Source organism: Enoplosus armatus, chromosome 3 (assembly GCF_043641665.1).
Source record: "Enoplosus armatus isolate fEnoArm2 chromosome 3, fEnoArm2.hap1, whole genome shotgun sequence".
Lineage (NCBI taxonomy): Eukaryota > Metazoa > Chordata > Actinopteri > Centrarchiformes > Enoplosidae > Enoplosus > Enoplosus armatus.
Genome location: NC_092182.1, coordinates 19,368,741 through 19,394,080, shown reverse-complemented (window position 1 = coordinate 19,394,080; position 25,340 = coordinate 19,368,741). Strand labels below are relative to the sequence as shown.

The window sequence follows — 25,340 nt, the reverse complement described above, 5'->3', positions numbered from 1 at the left end:
CTTGTCTATAATATTCACACAGTTTGGAGCGGCACAATTTATCAAATAGAAATAAAAAGCAGCATGACTTTGGATTTCCGTAATTAACTTTCACAATATTTCCTCGATTTATGTCCTCTTGTGTTGTGCCCCACAGCAATCTGGACACTGACAAGCTATCAGGTTGGTGGAAGAGTGCTTTGTCTGATTGAATGCGTCACAGAACGTTAATTTCTGTAAAACTGCCGTCTTTAAAACTCACTGAGTGTTGTCTCATTTGTACATCCATATTTGATGAAGTCATTTGTAGCGCAGAAAACTTTAAAACAACAGTTCAACATTTTGAGAATTACGCTTATTCGCTGTCTTGCTGAGGGTTAGATGAGAAGATTGTTACCACTCTCCTATCTGTCTGTTACATATGAAGCTACTGCAAGGAGACAGTTAGCTTAGCTTAGCATAAAGACTGGAAACAGATGGAAACAGCTTAACACTGCAAAGTGGTGTTTTTACATTTTAATTTGTGAGCTTTAGGGTCGGGTTATGCAAAAAAGGGATTTTGTTACCTTTGGACAGAGCCAGGCTAGCTGTTTCCCATGTCCAGACTTTGTGCTAAGCTAAGCTAATCAGCTGCTGGCGGTAGCTTCACAGCTTTACCGCACAGACACGAGAGCGGTATCACTCTTCTCAACCCTCCTCAAGAAAGCGAATAAGCTGATTTTCAAAACTATTCCTTTAAATCGTCTCCATTCTATTATTTTGTTTAGGTGAAATTGCATTATAATACCCAGCAACCAACAACACCACCACCATCCACCTCCAACACTGGTTTTAATCTGTAAAGATGAGAGAAAAACCTGGCACAGATCTATTGACCTATTTTTTTTATCATCTTAAAAATGCATGTGTGTGTCAGATGGCCTAAATAAAGTGAAGAAATAGGGCAGAGACCTGTAAATACAAGTAGTACCCAGAATAACACTTGTGCATAATTTATTGAATGGGAATGGCATCTTTTCCATCTGACGTCAAGAGAAGTTGACTGTTTTCCACAACAGAAAGGTCCACATATCTCAGATTTAGTTCACTGAATGTCTTTTTTTGGACCAAGTGTTTCTGGGTGGCATAAAATTTAGTTGGATAACTTAATTTCATCTAAGTAAGAGGAATCTAAAAGGCGCAGCTGACTCATTAACATTGGATCTGCGTGTCATATCAAAACTGCTCTTTAGTTTTTAATTAAGAACCAATCAAGAAGTCTTTCTCTGCTTTACTGATCTGGTATTACAAATGGTTTGAAGAACTTTAACCACACATCCTTTTACTTTGACTCATTTAAATAAATCGTTTTCTCACTTCTGTGAACATCATTTGTGACATTTTGTGACTGTGTGGAGGACTTTATTTATCATTTGGATATATCTGGTATCAAATTAATCTTTACATCTCGTGTCACCAACTGTGCACAAGTGGGAATGAGCTGCTTTTATAACACTAGGTGATTAAAATGATGATTTAAACAGCACAGTATCAATGTCATGACATAGTGAGTATTTAGTGTTATTAACATCAAATACTTCCAGCTGAACTTGTTCATGACACTAAACATAGATATCTTTACCCATTTCTAAGATATTCTCAGTGCCCTTGTCATGGTCTTCTTTGAATTGGAATTGGAACATATTTGAGTTTGTCTCCAACTTTCAGGAGTCAAAATAAACTTTTGATTGTTCTGACATTGCAATGACACTAACAGCTTGTCTCCTGTTTCCTATTAGACTATTTCTCTCAGCACCTGGGGGAGTATCTCAATGTACTTTCAGCTCTGGAAAGCCTGAATTTTGCCATTTTAAAGGCAATGGATAAAACTAAAGAGGTAAGTTTAGTTTTGTGTGAATTTGCCTTAATTCAGGCTTCTATAGTACAAAAACTCATGCTGTGTGAACACAAGAGTAGGTGCTCCAAAGCACAAACACAGAGTCGGGGGTTTGTGCTACAAATATGCTGAGAGGAAACACTGCCATGCACAGATGGAGCCAATGCTGCACCAAGTCTCCCAAAACTGATGAGTTAACAAAAGAGGAATGAAAAACACTCCAGCCACACACATTTCCATCGCTCACCATTATATTACAGTATGCTTGATTTTAAAAGACATTGTGGGAAATGTTTTTAATTACTTGCCGAGAGTTTGCTAGATGAGAAGATTGATACTGCTCTCATGTCTGTGCATCACAGACAAGCAGCCCTCGCTCAATCCAAAATCAACCCTCTAAAGTTCACTTTTTAACCATCTTGTTTGTTCAGTCCCTTCCATGGGAGATATAGCATGTTAGCTCGTTAGGTTTTGCAGGTAGTCTTCACTTAGTAGGATAAAGAGAGTGTTCATTAACATGTTTCCTCTCTGATTTTTTGCTAGTGTAGCTAGCAGGAGCTGCTGCAGGAAACTGTTCACTTGATATTCCAGTGTTTCACAAAAAAACCCAAAGATGAACGTGCAACCATTTTGCACGTTTTACTCCCCAGTCAAGACATAATTTAATTGCATTAAGATATTTTATAATTGCCTCAGGACTTTTTGAGTTAACAACCTCGAATCTGGGATTTGAATTGGAATAGAAAACAGCCATGCTTGTTTGACGAAAGGAGGAGTGGAGATATGCGCTGAATAATTATGCACCCTTCCTTAATTAGATCACCTTGCTCCTCTGTTCTGGCTCTTCTTTAAAGCTGTCGGAGTCGGAGAATCCATAGAGGATTGTGCAATCGCTAGTTAGCAGCTGTGGTTTGTCACGGAGTGCTCTGGACTGCTAATCCCATGATGCATTTTCAGTAGAGGCTACTTGTCACTTTAAGTTTTGACAGAGAGCCACTGCACTGTTACTTCATTAGCACATTGCGTGAATAAGGCTCCTTTGAGAATGTGTAATCACGTTTGTATTTGGGGACTCGAACAATAATTATGCCTCCTGTTAAAGTTCTTCCACCTTGGACTTTAGATATGCGCCACTGAATAATGTATGTTTTCAGAGAATTAATTAGCCCATTTGATTGCAGCTGTCACAATAAGTGCCTGTAATTGTTTTGGAGAAGTTATCAAATCATCTTTCCATCTCTGTGGTCTGTCTTGTCTCTGAGATGCCCGTACTTTCTTGTTGCTTTTGTTTACGCGTGCTTTAACCTCTCCTTCTGTGTGTCTCTCTCTCAGGAGTACCAGGGTTCCAGTGTGCTGGGCCAGTTCGTCACCAGGTTCATGCTAAGAGAGACGTCCAGTCAGCTACTTTCTCTACAGAGGTCACTGCAGTGTGCCATGGAGGCTGTGGAAGAGCAGAGCAGCCCTGCCCCGTTAGTATTGCAATATGACACTGTCTGTGCTGTGTGTTATACAGATTTCACGACACTGTCTATACGACACTATGGCCTGGGGCAATATTTACTCACCCTGAGAAGGCACCCAGCGCCGAAATGCATTGGTAAAATAAAAAAGATTCTTCCAGTTAGTCAGCTAGTGTTGCCTTGGAGAGGGTTATTTCACACTTAATACTCAGGCAGGACCCTGCTGGCAGACAAGACTCTGATTGGTTGGCAGGTCTCTATTACAATCATGTATCAGGACAAAATAGGACCTCTGTTTACATTCGGCACCAAAGCAGGACATAGTGTGATTTTCTCATAGTGCGACAAAAACTAAGGGCATCTGCAAAAAATAGTTGACTGTGGTTTCCTTTAACCACGGAGGTCTTTCCATAACCTTCACCATGAACATAATATCTCTATAACATCACCAAGTGTTTTAGGTGCCTCAACTTAAACACACCTCAACAATAATCCAGGACCACATAGGGGACCTATAGGGGACGATTAACAGACCAGAAAAAGTTCATATGGGTTGTTTTGAAATGCAACTTCCTGTTTGTGAGTGCATTTCAAAACAACCAAAATGTCTCATATCTCATGGCATGAAGTCTACACTGCATGTCCTTGTCTATGTTTTCTACCTGAAGCTAATCAAGGATCTTTGCGCAGTAGATCACAGCTCGTCTGCGAGTTTGAGCGTGTAAGCTGCAAAATGAAACTTTTTTGTTTGTTTTTTTATTTTGTTGTTTAGATATGAAGAGTTGTTGCACTCTATACAGTGTGAAAACACTGGACTTGGTAGAGGAATTGTCACTATATATACATACTGCATAACGCAGTGTAGTACAGTATATAAGCATAATAATATAAGTGTAATATATATAATATGTGTCCAGATACACAAAAACAATGTAGGTGACTCCACACAAACTAGAGTACTATGCTGTACTATACAGCTGTATATTATATTATATTATATTATAATATTCTTTGCTGGCCTGGGAAACATGATTTTTTCAGGCTGAAATTAGGAGGCAAAGACCAAAGGACCCCAGTGAGTAGTGTGTTGTTAAATCAGGTTTTGAAAGGGTTCATGCTGATGTCTGATGGACTGATGGAGAGTCAATTAGTCGTACGGCTGACTTTGTGATGTGCCTTTTAAGTAAATTCCCCAATGGCTTTGCCAGACCGCAATCAGCAAAGCAAAATACTGTACTAAATATACTGTAATATATTCTTCTGCATTACAAACTTGCCACAGAAAAACAGCCCTATAATGCAGGACCACCTCTGAGATAAGAATGAAAACGTGTCAGCGAAGTTAGCATTGGTCTAAGCAGTAAGGAAATTCTACTAATCAGTGCTACCTTAGATGAATTTCCTTCAAGGTATGCCTTTCAGCTCAAAGCTTTGAATCTGCTACATTCTCACAGTCGCTCAAAGAGTTGCCTCACTAATAGGCAGACTGCTTAAAATTCAATGTTTCTGTCAGAGCCTAACATGTTCATTAATGCAAATGGAGCTCGTAAAATAAAAACAGATTCCAATTGGGGATTTGGTGAACCACTGCGTATGACTCCCTGTGTAAAATGGTATCAACTGATCGCTACATTTTGCAGTGGAAAAACGTGTACTTTATACTTTTCTCTATACATTGTAGTTCATTAAGGATCTCGAGCTCCCGCACGTCTTTGATGCATCACTTATTAAAGAAAGTCGATGCAAAGGATGCTCAGAGAAACAATCCATCAAGGACATTTAATGAGCGGAAATCTATCTCACTGCAAGTCAATATCGTGACACTTTCAACTGACTGTTATCATTTTCAATAACAAGGATACTTTCCGCACATTTCGCAGCTATCCAATTTGGTAGCACGAGTTGCAGCTGGCGCTGTCTGTTGCACCGCGTGTGTCAGGGCTCAGTAGAGCTCTCCTCTCTCCCCTCTGGGTGCCACACTGGTATTATTGGAAATAATGGAGTGGTTATAGCCAAGGTGAATTATTGAGAGGGGACTGGGGGAGGCAGAAGGGGAGCAGAAGGAGAAAGGATAATAAGGGTGGCATTGAAATACAGAGCAAGTGAGTCATGGAGAAAGAGAAAGCAAAGAAAGATGCATACAAAAAGTAAATGAATGACAGAAAAGGGAGAGAGGTGGCGTACAGAAGGAGATGAGGAGCTTTTTGGCCACAAATAACTCTTTTAAGATTGTTCAAACAGGCATAGATTTTGTAAAGAGAAAGAGGGCATTGAGAGTGTGCGAGTGTTGGGAGGGGCAGAATTAGAGACATATTGAGTTGGCAACAAACAGCTTATTCCTCTCTGCTTCCCTGCAGTGGATTTATGGCTGTTGCAGTGGCCTTTGGGCTCCAGGCTGTTCTCAGCATGAGAACCTCCTAGCAATGCGCTCCCTCTGTGCTGTCAGCGTGATGCTGCGTACACACACACACACACACACACACACACATTTAATAAATGCACACATAAAGACACAACAAAAGGAAGGAGAAAGAAGCACACACTAACAAGAACAAACAAATGCGCACAGGCATTTAGACACACAGCAACAGAGAGGCGCACACACACACACACACACACACACACACACACACACACACACACATTCTCATGTCACACTCTTACAACCACACAGAGTGCTTGACGTCCTGTCCTTGACACTCCGCATTTACAGACAGCAAACACTTTTCCATCTACGATAGAGCTGTGTGTGTGTGTGTGTGTGTGTGTGTGAGTGAATATTTGATGTGTAAGTGTGAGGGTCCATCCTCTTTAACATGCAGCCTGTGGGTTATTAAGCACTGGTGTGTATCCGGCCCTTCTCTAAGTGTTTTCACCTTTATTCTGGACACTTGCTGTTTGTCTGGTTCTTGTGTCTCTGCACCACTGACTGCTCTCTCTCGCTCTCTCTCTCTCTCTCTCTCTCTCTCACAGACATGATCTCAGTTTCTGATTGAAATCAATTATTAATGCATCCTTCCTTACCTCTCTCCCTGCTTCCCTCTGTCTTTCCCTTGCGCTCTTTCTTCCTACCGTTTCTCTTTCCTCCTTAGTTTCATTCCCTGTGGGACAACCTCTGTCTGCCATATATTCAATTTCTGTTTTGGGTTTTTTTCCGCAGTTCTCCCTCTGACAGTTGCCGTCTTTTCTGTCTGATGTTTTGTTTCCCTGGGTCTCCACCACTGTCATGGCAGGAGAGAGGTAAAGGCACCGGAGCTGACAGCAGTACAGAGGAATGGCAGGCGGTGCGGTCGCAGGGTCCATAATAACCTGTGCATGTCCCCATCAGATCCCTGCTCTGGCATCCTGACCACCAGTAAGAAGAATATCATATTACATGTTTTCTAAATCATTTTCAGTATCCCCAACAAGCTCAATGAAACAGAAACTCATCTTATCCCTTTACATTTTACACATTTTTCAGTCAACTTTACAATGAGTGCTTAAAAGATAAGGCTAGCGATATTCTCTCTCTTTTTTTTTTTGTCAATTGATACCATCAAAAGACCAAAACCAACAATGTATTAATTCATCTCTTAATATTTCTCACTTTCCTACTACTTTGTGGCTCTCAACCCCAAGCCCAGTGTTCCTACTTAAGTTTGTAACTTGTAATCTTTAAAAAAGGGTCATGAACATACTTACATTTTTAAAAATTGCTAAAGAAATTCCTAAAACAGCTGGGAATTGTAGTTTTTACCAAACGTTCCTCAAACAGGAGTAAAGAACACAGTTGCTGCAGACTATTTTCTAGTGTGGGATTTACTCAAAATAAATTATGCACATTTTCATCAAAATGCAGAAACATGTCACCCAGTGCAACGATGTGTCTCATTTATGTGTCAGTCCAGCTGAAATTCAATTGCATTTTTTTTTGTCTGCTACAGCATACACATCTGCTCTGTAAAACACTTTGTGTATCCATCTACGTAGATGGAGACCTTATTCCGATACAGCCAATCAAATGTTGCATTAAGCAGTAACGTCAGTGTTCTTGGCAGAGCAGACGGTCACACTGAGCCAGACAGCAGCTACACAACACAAGAGCCACAGACAAACAACCCACATTAGCTTTCTGTTCTATATAATGTCCTTGACCTGTAAATACATGCAGCATTAAGTCGAAGTCTGTGGCCAAATGACACCATATCATAAATCAACATTTCAAACATCATGGTAATTAGTTTAACATTCCCACCAAAGCAAATCAATAATGAGATGTACTTTGTCAGCCATTGGGGGAATCGTGTACACATGGATGATTCCCATCACTGTCATTACTAGCATTGTGCATAATTAGAGCAGGCCGTAAGCTTTCTCTGAGGGTGTTTTTCACCTACAAAGATCATATTGACAGTTTCTAGAGACAGTTGAGCCTCATTTATTTCCCTCTTCACTTGTATTGATACACTGAACATCAGATGTTGAGCCGGCAATGAAAAGGAATGAACTGTGGCTCCCAAAAACCTTTCATAGAAATTGTCATTCAGCTGCATTGGGAGTTGGATGTCTTTTTATATACGTAATAATAAGAAGTCTGAGCAGTAATTGTCATATAGGTGAATTATCGTATATTCTTTCACAATTTTTTGGGAGTGGGAGTAGATTGTTTTTGCCATTTCTACCAGGAAGCATTTTTCACACGGGGCATAAAACCACTTCTGCGTTGCCCTCTTTGTGTCAGTGAAACCATCTGTTGGGATGTGACTGAATGGGGTCTCCTGTCACCAATCGCATGATTAAACACAGAAAGCAAACTCTCAGTCGTGTTCCAACTCTGAAGTATATATCAATACTATAAAACACAGAATACTGTATTCACTACGACTATACCACTATACTTGCTTAAATCCAGCTATAATTATTATGCACAATGGAACTGGGACACAGATTTATATACATATATTTTTGTTTTGGTCATTCGGATGATTTAGTCGTGTGTTGTCTGCAGGTGTGAGCATGGAAGATGGAGAGAACTGGTGCTCTCAAATCAACAGGCTGCAGCAGCTGCTGGATAAACTGGAGTGTCAGGTATAAAGCAGCTCCTTCTGTGTATTTTGAAGTGGAAGACAATGTGTTCATGAAAACAATCTGGATCTGAAAGGTGAAGCAAATATGAGCACCCTCTGGTCCTGGTGATCTCCCATAGATAACTTTCCCATGAATACGTATACATCACGTTGCAGTCATCAACACTAAATGTATTAAGTTTGTTGAACAGGTAATGGAATCAATGTAATAGGAAATAACAAAATAACGAAGGCTGTTTGGGGGCTGTTTGTCGTACTGTCACAGGCCTGCCACCTCGTTTTTAAAACGACTGTCGGTCTTAAATTATGCAGAGAATATGCAAAACAGAAACGCCTAATGCATTAGCTTTTCAAACGTTTTTTGTTGCTGTTTTGATGGCACAGAATATTAAGGTGTTAAGAATAATGAGAAGTACACAATTAGGCTACACAAGCAGCACTACAGACTGTGCATATCTTTATGGTAATACCTGTAAGAGGTAGATTGCTTACAGCATGTGGATTCCACTGGACTGGTTTGGTGTTGTGTTTTCATCATTATGTCCGGGGCAAGGTGTCAGCTTTGTGCTTGAATGGTTTCAGTCTTGATTGGAAAACGACAGATTTATTGTGTATTTTCAGTCACTTAGGTGCACTTTTGCACTGACAGCATAATAATTCAGAGCATATCTGTGTGTGTTTGTGATGAAACAAAGGGTGCACTCACAGCATGTAAAAAAATATGCTTTTCTAAGAGGAGTTCTGCAGATCTGTGTGTCTGTCAAACACGAAGCACAGTCACCTCTCTACCTCTCATCCAGTATCCCATGACCCATCCTCACTACCACGTCTCAAAGCCTCTTTCACGCTCTCCTGCCCCATCTTCTGCTCCGTCTCATTTTCTCTCCGTCTGTTCTTTTCTTTATTAACTCCTGTTATTCCCATCTTTTGATGTTCATTCTTCCCCATCTTTCAGTCTCTCGAAGCATTTTTTTCCTCTCTCCAGCCCTCAGCTTTGCCAACCCAGAGGGACTCAGAGTGCAATATCAAAGCAATTCATAACCTGCAGGATGTTCTGAGTGCAATATCCATCCCCACACCTCAACGCCACCGCCATCACACACACCTCCTGTCCATCTTGCTCCCTCTCTCTGCTCTCTCAAATGCAACAGAATGAATTTTCTGCCTCAAAGGTTATGTTGTATACACACACACACACACACACACACACACACACACACACAAGAACCATAACCTTTAAGACAGAAAGCTCATTATGTGTTACTATATTTCTGGATTTCATTATTCATAACATCATATCCTAGAGATAGACGAGATACTGTATATATCCTGGGGTTGCACAAAATAAATAATGCGTTGTGAATTACATGTTTTCCACTTCTTTTTCAAGGCTCTAAGGAACACAATGGCGTTATTAAAAGAACAGATGTAACCTTTAAAGCCCTGTGGGGAATTTATCTTGCACTAAGGTCAAATGTTAAATCACACACATAAAAACATCAGATATCATATAGCAGCAGAGAAAAAAAAAATGCCTTACAGTAACGGCTGCGATTCACATACTTTTTACCAGTTGACTATTTTTATGTGCCCCATTTTTGCCTGCAGCCTGCAAATAGGTGCAATTTGCCCTCAGGTGCAAATGACCGTGTGTAAATGTGCTCAAGCCATCAGAACTCTGTGCTTCTATCATTATATAACTTCTGCGTTGGTATGATGAGGTGATGTTGGCTACTTATTTCAAAAATAGCCTGTTGTTGTTTTAGCTTGCCATGCAAACTTGTGCGATGCAATAAAAGTTATGTGAAATATGTATAAAAAAAAACCCTTCTGGTTGTTACTAAAATCTTATAAAAATATTTTTTCTAATGCCTTTCAAAAGAATATATTGATTAGATCTGAAAATATTAAATCTCTTTAATATACATTCAATGCATTTACAAATAAAAAAGAGAAGTAGTTAGCAAGTTGCACACAAGCATTTTGCCCTTCTTGATTACAGATGGTTGTATTGTTTTTTGCCCACACGTCTGGCATCACTGATCTTTCTTAATCAGATGTTTAACAGAGCCAAGAGCTTCTTCTCAAATGTGTTACCTTCTTGTTTCAGGGTCCCAAGTTGGAGCCACTGAAAGAGGACACACTGGCCGGCACATACAAGTCTGTAAGTCAGCACGGATATAAGAATACTGACCTGAGTGAAGAAACACTGACTAAACATTCTGTTTTGTAGCTTTTATTGAGCAGTTTTCATCTTTAAAGTAGCATCACTTGTTGTCATGACAATCGCTGTAAACAGTTAGTGATTGCTTAAGTGGTGCATGGATTACACCACAGGCTGCCACACACATGGTATTATTAAACCAAACCGTGCTTAGCCACACACACACACACAGAGGAACTGTTAAGGATTGACGTGGAGCGGTGGAGGACAAACAAGCTGTTTAGGTTTTGTCTGCACCTAAAGCGGACCAACTTCAACTCCCAACTCTTGATGAGCTTCTACCCCTTGCTTTTGAACAGGAAGCTGTTAAAATAACTATATGCACATTTAACTATATAAATATAGAATTTCAAATTGGTCCATATAAACCAAACTAATATTTTACAGTTCACGGCAATCAAACACTGAAGGTCGGACTCTATGCTGAGACCTTTGCATTGTAATGTTGAAATGTGTCACCTCTCTGCCTGCACAGAGAGCTGCACAGCAGAAAGATTACATAGAATAACTTTCTTTGGCAGACTATACAGTAGCTTGATTGCGCCTCACTGTGCAAATCAAGTAGAGTACAAACAAAGAAAGGACTCACTCTAGTGGATAATTGCTGATTATCACAAAGAACAAAACATTTATTTTAAAAGGAACCAAACTTGTCTGGATGTGTGTCATATGCCAAGATTATTTATTCAAAACATTTACTAACACCATTGCTGGCATAATTCATCTCCAACTATGTGTTTAACTTGTGATTCTCCTCCAGTTCCTCCTCTTTTTACTCTTTCTGGTCGTGTGCACCTCCAGTAGTTACAGTATGTTCCAAAAAGCTAACATGGTATAATTTATTATTGTTTATTATTTAGTTTTAAACGTCGTAAAGCAAATGATACCACAAACCAAGTGTACTAGCAAGTCTAATGTATTTTTTTGGGCACATATATGCTCATTCTAGCTCATTACAGGTATGAGAATCAATATATGACAGCCTCAAGGTGAAAGATTGAAGTAGACAAGGGCCAGTTTGTGTTCACGAGGCTCAACCTGTCTGAGTATATTTGACGTGTTCGCATATGGACGAAAGAAATAACTGACTCTATTATATGAAAACACTCGCAGATAGGTGAGCGTACAACCTATTATTTGGTAACTATGGTGACAATTATATCAAAGCATTTATAACAGTAATAGTGAAGTGAATGCCTGTTTTTACTTGTTTTCATACTGGTTGAAAAAGAGAAAATGGTAGAAAATGGTATAAAGATCAATGTTTCTCTTTCTAGAGTGACCAACAACAATGCACACAATTTCAGTGGATAACTCCCTTTTCACTGTATTTCCATTCAGAATATGGATCACAAGATCTAAATGGTAGTTTTAGTACAAAAGCACGTATTTTCTCACTCACCTTTAGTGGAGTCTGCTCAGGCAAGTTGTTTTGAGTTTACTTGTACAATTTCTGCCACTGCAATACAATTGAGCTGAATGCAACTTTGTTTGCTCCTCAGAACACTGAAAAATTGCAGTTTTCATAGGTACAATGTTTTTTGGTAAAAAGTAGTTTAGTAACTCTTCACAGGGAGGTCTGCGGCTCTTTAAATGCTATGGTCATCATAATTTCATTTAACTTCATCCTTCCCCATTTTATTGAGGTGATGACAAAAATCTTGAGAGATTTCAGAGATTAATATTTTTAAACTAAAGCTACATGGCACATAGGTGGACCGACCCTTTAAGGCAGATTCAAGTCTGCATAAACAATGCTTAAAAAAGACGCCACAAGACAAGTTTCAGATGATAGTGGTTGCAGTAGTGACTCACACTCCCACTGAAAAGGTTGACGTGGTGCGTTGAGAGACCACATGCCAGGCAGAGGACCTTAATGCAGGCATAGTTTCCCTGAGGAAGATGCTGATTCGCTGTCAGCTGCAGAGATGTTGCTTGTTAGCTGGGCCCATCGCTCGATAAAGGGGGAAAAAAAGAACGTATATCAATTTAAAATGTCTTTCCTTTTCCTTGGTCAGGAGGTCCATGGATTGATATGGAAAGCAGGTGATTGAGAGACGCAAGTTTTACGAAACATTTTCATGGTACATGTAGTTGATACGTTGTAGAAAGAGTGCGCTGGCGCTACGTCACAAGTCAACTTCAAGGAACAAAGGGAGCAAAATGTGAAAAATAACTTGCAACACCGACTCACCGTGAGCTCACATTTAGTTGAGAGGGAAAAGCACGACCAGCTGCTGGCGTCAGTGTGTTATAAGAAGAAAGTGACAAACTCTGAAAGACACTGATGAGGCAACACAGTTATTACAGTGCAGGTAAAGTGTCAGCAATCTGAATTTTACTTCGATTACTTTACAGTTAGTGCCTCCATCTTACTTTGTGCAGCTGTTTCCACTCAAGCTTTCAGCTACAGTGACAAACAAAACTGAACGCACTGAAATACCATGTGACATGACATTTGATTATTTATATCTCATCTGTCTGGGATAGTGAGACATGTACCCTTAGGAAGGTATAATCAGTTCCTCATCAAATGCTTCAAAAGTATCCATCTTGACAATAACCACACACACACGCCTGGACCTCAGGGGGTGATGTGAGCTTGATGCCTCCTCACACACACACACACACACACACACACACACACACACACACACACTCGCAGGAACCTGCTGCTCTTCTGGGCAGACAGTTGTTTAATGCGTCATCTCATCTCGTTCCTCTCCCTGTCTGCTGTCTCGTCGCCAACAGAACATCCTGCTGGTTCAGAGGCAGATGTCGGTGACCGACAAAGATCTGGACAACTTCCGGAAAGTTCTGAAGGGCTACGTCGATGCCACCTCAGCCCACTCTGACAACCTGCAGTGAGTGACTTGCTTGTTTCCAGGAAAAGCAATATATCTTTTAAACATTGTAACAGGCTCTGCTGCTGAGGTAACCTTTTTGAATATTGAGGCAGTGTTGAATCAGGGGTTTTAATTGTCAACTCTGCCAAAACTGACATGAGTGAACTGAGAATTTTATCACCTGTCACCCGTGGATATTATAGCATTGATGTTTTTCCAGACTTACATGGAAATTAGGGCTCATTTTCTTTTACTGCTGTCTTGCAAGAAGCTTTGCTCCCTGCCTTTTTCTAACTGACGTCTTTCAAAGACTGTCAAAAAACTTTTTCACATAATTCATCCACTCTTTCACTTTGTATCCTCTTCTTGCCCCACTCTGCTCTTCATCTCTATCCTGCTGTCAGTGTGTCCATTCAGAAGCTCCCGGGAAAGTCGTGTTACATAATGTATGAGTTCTGGCAAGACCGCATCTCCTGGATGAGGTCAGTATGGTGTGTGTGTGTGTGTGTGTGTGTGTGTGTTGTGTGTGTGATGTGTGCGAGTGTGTGTGTTGTTTGTCAGATATTGGCAGACTGTTTGGCACTCCTAACGTTTTGATGGAAATGTTCCCCACCAGTGAAGATGCACAGATGGCCCACCTCTCAGTTCGCACACACACACAGGAACACACACATACACACATACACGGATGTTGCTTAAATGGTTTAAAATGGTATCTATGCCATACACATATCAATGAATAAATTAATCTATCATTCAGAACATTTTGCAGACCTGTTGCGTTTGATAAAAACGTGAAAAAATCAACAAAGATTTTCAATAACAAGTCCGAACATTTCTATGTATTATACAGTATATAGTAAAACAAAACAACTTAACAACTCACTATGAGTCAAAATGCAGTTTTGACTTTCTCCAATACAATACAATAAAGAGAAACATCTTCAAAACAGTTGTCATTTTAAAATGCAGAATCTATCGAGTGAGAACAGTTCATTTAGGTGATGTTCAGCTCGGATTTCCTCTAATCTGTCTCTTTTTCTCTTTTTACCCCCATCTTACTGCTTCGTTGTCTGTCTCTGCAGCTACCTGCAGTCCAACGGCAGTAAAGATTTCCAGCGCTGCATCATTGACATGTTGGAGGATGCTGAAGTAGTTTCTACTATGTTGCTCCCAGGTTTGTGTATGTGTGTCTGTGAGTGCATTCACATGTGTATATAGTATTAGTGAACATTAAATGTCATGTCAACGACAATATGCAAGAAAACCAGTACTGCGAAAATCCCTGCCTAGTGTGGCCAAACCTCCAATTATTAAGTAAAACAAACATTTTTTTGACATTTACTTTCAGGCCTCTATAGTTTTGTACAATTTCATATGTTTATGTAGGACGTTGTCACTTCCTTTACCTCATTTATCTCCTTCACAAGGAATAAATGTCTGTCTAGAAAAATATCCTGACATTTGTCCGTTGTAAGCAACGAGGTCCACAGACACCATGGTTTCATAATCAGTGTGTTCATATACGACACACATCCAGTTTTATCATAGTGATGGCACATTAGACCCAAACTCCTTGGGTGATGAGAAGAGCCAGACTTTCCTTTCTGCTCAGTTGCTCATTGCCTCTGTGATCTGTCATTTTTCAGTCATTTGTGATCGTGCTGCGCTGGGTCACTGTTTCTCCCCTGTGTCAGCAGCAATTCCTAGTCTTTTGAAGAATATCTTTGGAAAAATAGTCTGGCTAGCTAGTAGAACAGAAAATGGCATATTGAGTTTGCCACAAGTATCCATGTCAGGGATCTGCTCACGTTCACCGCACTTTGCAAGGTTTTGCAATTGACTAATGACTTGCTATTCAGCCTATCTTTTGTCATCATGGGCCATGCTGCAAAATGTTTATATCTGCTCGCCCAGTAGCCCGGATGACATATGCTGTTCCCCAGTTCCATACTGAATACGTCAAGAAACTGTCAGTGTTTCTGCATGTGGTATACAAGAAATGAATGCGTTGCACTAACATTTAATACTTTGTTGCTGTTGTTGTGTTTACCAGACTCTTTCTGGGGCTGTTAAACCACCATCTACAATCTATTTAAATTGTTTATAGCTGTGTGTTGCTCCTTCATTTCCTCTTTGCATTGCGGGACAATAGTCAACACTCGAAATTCAAGTGTTTTTTAGTGTGCATACTAAAATACTTTTTTGAATTTACTTGTGTCCCTTTTTAAGTGTGAACACACTATATAGTCTAAACTTCTCTAGAAGTAGTAAGTAATTACGTAACTAATGTTACGGCCTTCTTCACACTGGCTACTCCTCTGGCCAACTGAAAGATAAGATGAGTCAATGTGGTAATTGCTCTGTGTGTCACATTCAGCTGTTCATTGCATTAGTACATTAGGCTTGGATGCGGTATGTTAAGATGTACTAAAACCTTCCATCTGTGGAAATCTGGGGGTGCATCCAGAATTTCTGGGCCTCCTGACAATAACTCACTTTGAGAATTTGTTTATTGAGCCTAAAGGTAGAAAATGTTTTCAAATCAGGCGTTTACTGAGCAAATATTGGACGTTTCTGAATAAATAAATATCCAAGCGGGAATATTCTCCCCAAACACTCTGCATGTGGAAAGTGAGCCGGTTCTAACGTTTTGCTCGCATTGCACAGATGAGATATGTGTGTATTATAAAGGTGTAAACAGGGTAAAAACACAGAATATCAGGTATTATGTTGCCTTCTTTCAGACACAGTTGCATGTGGAAGTTAATCCAGCAGGAAAACTTATACTTGGCAATGTGACTTCCGTCTGACGCACATGTCTTATTTTCTCGTCATCGACTCCTCTGCGGGCTCAACACATGGCAGAGCAGCATGAGTCACCGCCACTCCAGCTCAGGACTCAATCATGACTCTTCTCTCTCATCTTGACATTTGATGAATTTGTTGCAGGCCTCTAAATATGCTTCAGAAAGCAATAGTGTTAATTATTATTTCTGGCTCTTTGCGTCCTTTACAGGTGGCGATTTAGCTGTGTGGGTCGCACTTGTTGCAGCCGTTGCTATGTTACCGTAGACATAACATTGTAAACAAAGTAATCAGATATAGATCAATATTAAAAGCAGGTGTAAACAGGCAGTTTGAGTTGGACATCAAGAAAAACAACGTAAGCATAGCCTAAATAGGTGTTGTCCTTTAAGTGCTTTCAGCTTTTATGTGTGAATGACACTAAAATAATCATATTTATTGTTTTCAGTGTTAGTTCTAGTTGGAGGTTTGTCTAATTAATTCTCCTTGAAATAAGCTATAAAACATTATAAGTTACCAGTAGGAGAGATTGTACTCTGTCACCATTAGTGAAGGTCCTGGCATTGAGGGTGCTTGCATGCTGTGTTTTGATGAATATTTTCTTAGTGCAGTATTTTCAGTAAAATAACTGTTGTGCTGCTTCTTACAGAACAGCCTATGTGTTTGCATTGAGACATCATTAGTAGGTTACTTTGCTCAGAGTTTCAGATGAGTTTGGCTGCTGAGGATACAAGTGAGGCCACTATGCACTGATTGGGAGGAAGGAGGATAGTTAATGAAGTGCAGTGCAGGAAGGAGTGGACTCTGGAATCAATAATAGAAAAATAAATAAAACACTACATTCTGCTGCTCCTAACAGCGACTATTATTGTCTGTGCCACTGACAGTCACCAGACACTGCCTTCATATTTTTTCCAGGAGGAGCTTTGGACCAGCAGACAGGTGTTTTAAGGACAGAGTTATCCTGTCAAACTTTGTTTTATTACCGTTAAAAAATCTGTTCACAGCTTAAGCGAGTGCTACTCTTTGACTGAACACCAGGTTAAACATACTTTAAAATCATTTGTATCTGCCGTGTGTTTGCTGGACTTTCATGTGGACGGTTTGAAAACAGCAGAACAATGTGGACACAACCTTATGACCTTATGTCCTGTATCTATAATGCTGTGATTTTCCTGCAGTTAAATAGTTTTTGTCCCCAAATGACATAAATCATTTGCACATTTTGAGATGGAAAAAAAAATTGGAGCTTAATAAAATGTAAATTAGATTAATGACTTTTAAATGTACCCTGACGCTTCCCTAAGGAATCATAAATTGCCCCGAGTTATACAGTAGATTGGTGTGTGGTGACCTAACTCTCTCTGTATGTGTGTTTCCTCAGCTTCCTGGTGGATTATGACTAACAACTAACAACTGAACCCAGAATGTCACATCTACTGCCTACGCTGTCACACGGACAAAGACACACTGGCGCATCAACCCACACTCACACACACACACACACACACACACACACACACGCATACATATACAGACACACACACACAGAGGAATTCAAAAGGCATCCATGTGTTTGAAAGCAACAGGAGACAGAGACAATGGCGTCATCCAGAATTCTCCAGCAGCATCTTTTAATGTTCTTCTGTCTTTGACTGCTCATTATTGTGCCGCTTATATCAAAAGGGAGAGTTGCACCTATATATAGTTGCGTCTATAGCCAATCTATAGACTTGGAAGTGGCTGATTCTCTGCAATGCAAAAGCCATTTTATTCAAATTTTTTCCTCATAACCCTGTCTCTCACTTGTGCTATAGCCTCCTCTCTCTTGCAGTGTTTGTCTGATATTATGCCAGGGGAGAACAACCTACTGTAAGACGCTATCGTAGGCTAATAGAGCAAATCCAGTTGGAATGAAAATGACCACGGCAGTAGTGTTTTGTGCTTTTGATGAGTTGTTTACTGTTGAATACAATTAAATAGGAGGAAAAAGCAGAGAGAGGATGAGGAGATGAAGGGTTACTGCAGCCTAAACATGCATGCTGATGACTGTGGCCAAGAGCTTTCAGGAATAGTTCCTTTAAATCCTGGCTGTATATGCTGTATGATCCTGTACCACTGTTTTTCTTTCGTGTAGCTACCCTACTGTCATGTGCACATATGCCAAAAAAAAAAGCTACACCTGCCCTGACATCTATCTATTGCTAGATATACTAGTGGTTGGTTATATTAGTTACTTCTCCTCAATCTTCAGTCTGAGACACTCTCTGTCTCATGTAAAAGTATCTCTAAAAATGTTTGTATCTAAGAGAATTGACACTTTATGGGGAGATTTCATTATATCACTAAGTTATGAAGAGGAAATGTATTTAATGTATCATGTATTTATTTTGATCATGGTAGAGTTTATTCCATCTGTACATATGGAACTCGGATATATTCATATTTCTGTTGTGTTTTGGTTCAGTAATGTACACCAATTGTAAACAAACTGAAAAGCAACTTTAAATAAAATCATTAAAGCTAATAATCGTTTGTTTTGACAAGTGAAAATGCCTCTGAATCTTCAGTTTTGACAGATAGACACTATATTTCTGGATCCATAGACTGCTTGATTTTATTCACCAGCAAGCTGCTAACTTTGTTGAAGGCAGATAAGAGCAGCTCACTCAACCATGTAATAACCAAAAATAAATCTAAACAATCTAAAGAGACTAAAAAGCTCAGTATGAGTGTCAGAGTTGGGTGATATTTTCTGTGGGTCCATCACAAGCAACTGCTTTCACATGGTCATATGACTCAATGCTAATAAAAAATTGATGAAAACTGATTGATGCTGCTTTAACTAGATTCACCGTTGTATCTGAGTTGATTGCATATAACAGATAGGTATGAACTTCATTGGAGTAAGATGTAGAAATCCAAATAATCCAATAAGCAATCTGAGGGAAAAAAACAGAAGTTGCCTGAAGTCTGGCTCACAATTAAGGATCAAAGAAATGTGTCACTCTGTTTCTGTCAATAATTGTGTCCATCAGTGTTTCTGTGAGCTGCAGAGTCCCCACAGTGCTTTGAAATAAGAACAGCAAAACAGCGCTTGAAATATATTTAAGGTTTCTGTGAATCAAACATTGCATCATCACACAAACGCAGCCTTTTGTCTCTCCAATGGTGCAACAGAAAGGTTGCAACAAATACGTAGCAGTGGTGCACTGCAGCATATGAAGTGGGACTTGGAATGCTGCATGCATCTAATGTATTGTGAACTGAACTAAGGCTACACAGAGAGCTCAGCAGAAGTCCTTATTTCATATTTCCTTTTTCCATTTGCAATGAGTTTGAGGCGAATGCCATACAAGCTCTGAATAGCAATGAAAAGTCCAGATCCCTCCTTGCAGCCAGTATCTTGTTGTGACAGAAACACATCATCGCTGAAATTACTGAAATTGTTTGTGCCAAGTTTGCGAATGCACACACATGCACAGGCTCAGTGGCTCGCACACTACTGCACCGACTGCTGGGGCTGTAATATTTGATTGCATGACTGAGGTTGGCAAATTGAAGCCCTCTCATCTTAAGCCTCCTGTCAGGCAGGCTGTCTGCTGGTAAGGCAGAATGAATATGAAGTGGCAAGCAGGGCAGCCATGTAGATGAGGCTCAGAGGATGTGTACGTAGACCTCCTGCTCCTCATCTGTTCCTCAAAACGCTGAGGAGCAAGTGTCACCACTACATCTATGTATACTGTATATACTGTATATAAGGCTACAGCCAGCAGCCAGTTAGCTCAGTCAGCCTGTTTGTGAATCCCTCATGCGTAGATAGATCATTTGAATCCAGCACAGGAATGGCGGACCACCATTAACAATATAAACCACTATAAGATATGGCTACTACTTAAGATATGGCTTAAAGCAAATCAAAACTTGCAATCATGAGTCATTTTATTACCTCATCTGTAGCGCTGCCTTTACATACTCCCATTGTTTTTATATGTCTCTGTTACTTCTTTAATGCATTTATGTACTGTATTGTATTGTTTTGTAGTACTTGTTCAAGCATTGATGACATTTGGCACTAATTGGGGGGACTACGGATGAAAATTAGCTCATTAGCTAACTCCAGCATATTGATGTGTGAACTGATATGTTGATTAATGAGCATTGTCCCTGGTAAATAAATAAATAAATAAATAAATATAGAGGTAATTAATGAATGCAAACACATTGTTTGGCTATTGCTGAAAAAATGACGATCATATGTTTGATCAAAAATGGGGTGAGATTTCATGAAAATCTTAAGGATGATTTTAGGATTAAAACTTTAAAGACATCAGAAGTTCATTTCTAAATGTAGTCTCTAACAAAATCCTGCTCCTGGTAACATTCTGCTATTCACGAGATATAAATTCACTTCCTGCTATAGCTGATGTTCTCCAAGCCATGCGGTGTGGATACAGTGCTCTACCTGATTTATTGTATATCTTGGTGATACAGCAGGGATTAACTCGCCCATTCTCTGTTCCATTTTTGCCGACAATGTAGGGATTCTGTGCTGCTGCTGCTGCTGCTGCTGCATGAGAACTGTATACACTGAAACCACTGTGAAATACATTATTCTCTCAAAATACAGCCCAGGAGTCTCAGGAGATTTCGTCTTGCAGTTACGTATTCCAACATGATACTGAAACAACATAAGCACCCATGTATTCAATATATTGGTTTAAATAAATAAAAAAGGTTGGCAGTAAGCCCTGTTTTTTCCGTTCTCTATTCATTTTAACTAACTAATAATTTCCTATTATTAATTTCCTGATTGTGAAACATGCTTTTGTTTGTGTTGAAAGGAATGTGGGAACCGATGAATAGCCAGAATCAAGGTTAAAACCTTATTTCAAATGCAGTTCTCTGAATAACACTCTCTGTGCACCTCTCCTTCAGCAGGAGAGAATAAAAAAAAGGACTTTTTTATTCTCTTTCAGGCAGGTAGGTGCCCTTGGCTCTGATGTGTGCAAGCACATCTCATCACTTCAGAGAGCCAAAGGCCAGGGCTAAGGTGTCCAAACGACATCTGTTGTCCTGTTTCATTCCTCCCTATTGCCATTTCCTCCGCCTTGGTTACTTGTGCAGAAGGCGACACACAGAAGGCATCCAAAGTCAAAGCATGTGTCACCTCTCTGTGTTTGTGTTGGAAGAATTAAAGTTGTGAATGTAGGGGACGGCCAAAAACCTTGAAGAGTGTCAACACAAAGGTACAAGATATTTTAAAACATAATGTGCGTCGGCTCACAGACTCGATATATGAGATCAGAGAAGCAGTATATCATATATGATGTAACAACAGATTTAAATGTAGTATTCAGTTCACGGAGAAGATCGTACAAAAAGAAGGCCTCCGATAATAAATCATTTTCTGTGGGTCTGACATGTTCAAGTGCAACTTATCTCCACAGAAATCTAAAGACTGGGGGCCAAAGGTGACAAAGCAACAGCTGTCCCATTTCATGCCTCAGTATCTCCATTTCTTTCACCCTGGAAACTTGATTGCGTGGGAGGTAGCATGTTCAGGGGGCGTCTTGTCTCTGAAAGACTGAGTCACTGGTCCTCGTTGACTTAGAGATTCCTCACGCTGACTTGGGTTTCGCCATACTGCTAAACTGTACAATTCATTATCCCTAAGCTATTAGTGATCCAGCAGTTTACACCCAAATCGTTTTTGTGAATGTTTCTGTATTAATTATCTATCTATAATTGTGTAATAGTGCTTTGTAATGCAGAATATATGAAAGCTACATCTCATGCAGTGTCTTAGCTTCGATGTGGGTCCAACACAGCAGCAGCAGTGTACAGAAATGTGTCTCAAAATCAATCACTCCTGACCTTGAAGAACATTAACTGTTCATAATAGCATTCTGTCAAAAGCCATTAGCCAATTTTACAGCGGGGCAGATAGGGTGAGACAGAGAAGGGAAAGAAAGAAAAATGTCTGCAAGGAGAGATGTGAAGATGTGAAAAAGACAGAGAGGGGTGGAGAGTTTTATCATCGAGATGGGTTTTAGGTGTCTTGTGATGTCCAGCATGGGAGGAAGGTACAGCTCCGATGTCCTCTTAGCGTCACTGTGATGCTGCGCTGTGACAGATCCTCCAACGCGATCATATAATTTAAGCATCATGTTGAGCAGAGGTGACAGACACAATGTTAGCTCCCTCTGCGTCGCTAAAGTTTACTGAGTTTGTTTGCTGACTGCACTGGATTTGTGTGACGTCTTTGTAATTTAGACTGTAATTTTGTGAACTTATATATTCTTGCCTTACGGTGCTCTCATAACTGGGGCTAAGCTTGCCACTTTATATCTGTGTGGTCAGGCTGTTTCTCGTTTGTTCATATAATGTCATGTATTAACCTATAGTAAGTTTTTTATTTATACTAGTGGCTTGGCTCTAGGGATGGCAATGATGGTCTTTCAGTTGCTCGGTCAGTCGCCCCAACACTTTCATTAAGACTAAAATATCTCAGCAACCATTGGACAGCTTGCTATGAAATACAAACATTCATGTTCCCCAGACAATGAATCCCACTGACTGATCCTGAGTTTTCCTCCAGCGCCACGATGAGGATGACATTTTAGGTTTTTAGTGAGATGTCTCGACAACTGTTGGACGTAAATGGTCAATGATCTCACTTATATAGCGCTTTTCAACTTTCACAGTTCCCAAAGCGCTTTACAGCTAAGTCTCACTCACACATTCACACACCGATGGCGACCGAGCTGCCATGCAAGGTGCTGGTCTCCATCGGGAGCAACTTAGGGTTCAGTGTCTTGCCAAGGACACTTCAACATGACCGGGGTATTACTATGAAATTTGGTTGAGATATCAATGTTCCCCACAGGATGGATTGTAACAACTTTGGTGAACCCTTAACTTCTCCTCTAGCGCCACCATCAGGTCAAAATTGGTTTATAAAACTTAACAAACTTAGCAAAACTAAGGGCCTTCTCATGTGATAATTTGATGTTAGCATGCTAATTTGCTAAACTAAGACGATGGACATGGTAAACATTATTCCTGCTTAACATCAGCATGTTGGCATTGCCACTGTGAGCATGCTAGCATGGAAACATTAGCATTTAGTTATGTCACAGTTATGCCTAAGTACAGCCTCAGAGATCCGCTGGCATGGCTGTAGATTTGTGTCTTGTGTCTCTTGTGTATGGTTCTCATCTTATCTCCCTATGATGCATAAAGGCTTATCTGGGTTTTTATGCCTTTCTGTGAAACCCTTTGAACACTCGGCTTTATAGGATAACTCCTATACAGTAAAGGCCTACATTAAATGTATTATTAAGTAATCCACTGGGTACTGATACTGTTTTCCAGTGCAGCTACCATCTAGTTTGACGCATTTTCCAGTTCACATCGCTCTACTGCAACGCACTTATCTGTATCTCATTAAGTATCTATAACAAATGTTGTTTTCTGAGAAATACAGTATATTTAGTTTGCAGTAGAAAAGTGGTTTGCATTAGACCAAATAGTATCAAGTAGGCCTACAACAAGTTGGACATGTCTTTCGAAAAAGACGATGAGCTTACACAAGTGCTCCACATGTGGAAAGACAAATAAGAGTAATTAACTTGTCAAAGGTTCAATGTAATTTTGTTGTGGTGACATAATAGCAACATCTTTAAAGGTCAGTGTTGTCACATGCAGTCCCTCTACTGTGTAGGAGACTGATGACTCATAAAGTAAAACCATTACATGTTGTCACATAACAAACCACACTAACAAAGGTACAAAACTGGCGATGAGAACTCCAGAAACCATATCGCTTTTTCAGTGTCCGTTACAGGAATGATTCACTCTCTGTGAGTTGTTATCAAAGTAGATGATATAAGAACCTACAGAGGTCAGGAAATAAAGAGAAAAGAGGAGATGAAGAGTGAAAAGAGAGGAAGGGTAGGGAGAGAAATATGTTTTCTGTATCACTGCTTTGTTTTGTAGGCATCATGAGAGGAGCTTTGAAAATGAGGGCAGCATCTAAAGTGACTTCCATTACTCCACCTCCAGCAAGAAGTTGGGACAGAAACCCGATATAATTAAACCAGTCTCTCTCCGCAATCATTACAACATTGCGTAGTAGCATTTTTGCCAAGGAATGAGCAGAAGTAGCTCACCACACTCCGACAAACAGACCATTTCACACACAAACACAACTGTGTGCGTTCGCTGACGCTGCTTATTCAGATAGACTTGTGACGCAAGAGCAACAAACCCATAAGAATTATAACACAAATAACTTACTGATGCGGTACAGAACAAAAGCTGAAACACTCTCACAAACGATGTATAAACAACTCCAAACGTGAGCAGAGGAAGTTACCAATACTCTTTCACATAGGCCTATTGTATGTGTGCGGTGCGTATACAGATCCATGTTGATAACCAGATAGAAAACCTACTTGCTTCAGACGTTTGCTGTTTCCATGTAACATCTGAGCCACAGCATGAAGGCACTTATCCTCAGCATAAAGCAAACATCACCATCCTGCTACTACACAGGCACTGAAATAAACAACAACACTGACTCTGGCACGCATGCTGACACACGCAATTATCTCTAGACAACAGATGAGTCACACTTCATTTTTAGATCAACTAATGATCAGTAAACACCCTTTATAATCATGGCCTTTTGTAGATCGCTGCTTTAAAAAGAATCCTGACACAACTGGAACAAAGACACACAACAGTAGCTGCTTTTGTTGAGATTCATTATAAACAATTGGGAACTATATACCTGTAGGGGCAGAATATGGTAACATTACCTCATGTACTGTACTTAAGTACAAATTAGAGGGAACTGTTATTCACTACATTTATTCGACAGATGCATTTACTAGTTACTTTGCAGGTTAAGTTTTTACCTACAAACATATGATGAGTTTATTAAGTTTGATGCATTGTTACACATTAAGCTACTCAACAGTAAAATGCTACTTACACATTAATCTGTGGTATTGCTACTTTCACTGAAGTAAAGGATCTGAATACTTTCACCACTGCCTACCTTTAAACTAG

At 39.9% G+C, this 25,340-nt stretch overlaps 1 protein-coding gene across 1 annotated transcript in view; it reads left to right on the top strand.

Moving 5' to 3' along the window:
- The window catches only part of necab3 (N-terminal EF-hand calcium binding protein 3), a 35,192-nt gene extending 17,517 nt beyond the window's left edge, over nt 1–17,675 (top strand). Inside the window, exons 4-13 of the mRNA XM_070903292.1 lie at nt 137–162; nt 1,758–1,855; nt 3,188–3,324; nt 6,549–6,670; nt 8,306–8,385; nt 10,495–10,548; nt 13,360–13,472; nt 13,859–13,936; nt 14,540–14,631; nt 17,647–17,675. Coding sequence (XP_070759393.1) covers nt 137–162; nt 1,758–1,855; nt 3,188–3,324; nt 6,549–6,670; nt 8,306–8,385; nt 10,495–10,548; nt 13,360–13,472; nt 13,859–13,936; nt 14,540–14,631; nt 17,647–17,675 — 829 coding nt within the window. The remainder of the gene's footprint in view (nt 1–136; nt 163–1,757; nt 1,856–3,187; nt 3,325–6,548; nt 6,671–8,305; nt 8,386–10,494; nt 10,549–13,359; nt 13,473–13,858; nt 13,937–14,539; nt 14,632–17,646) is intronic.
- Nucleotides 17,676–25,340: the final 7,665 nt, after the last annotated feature.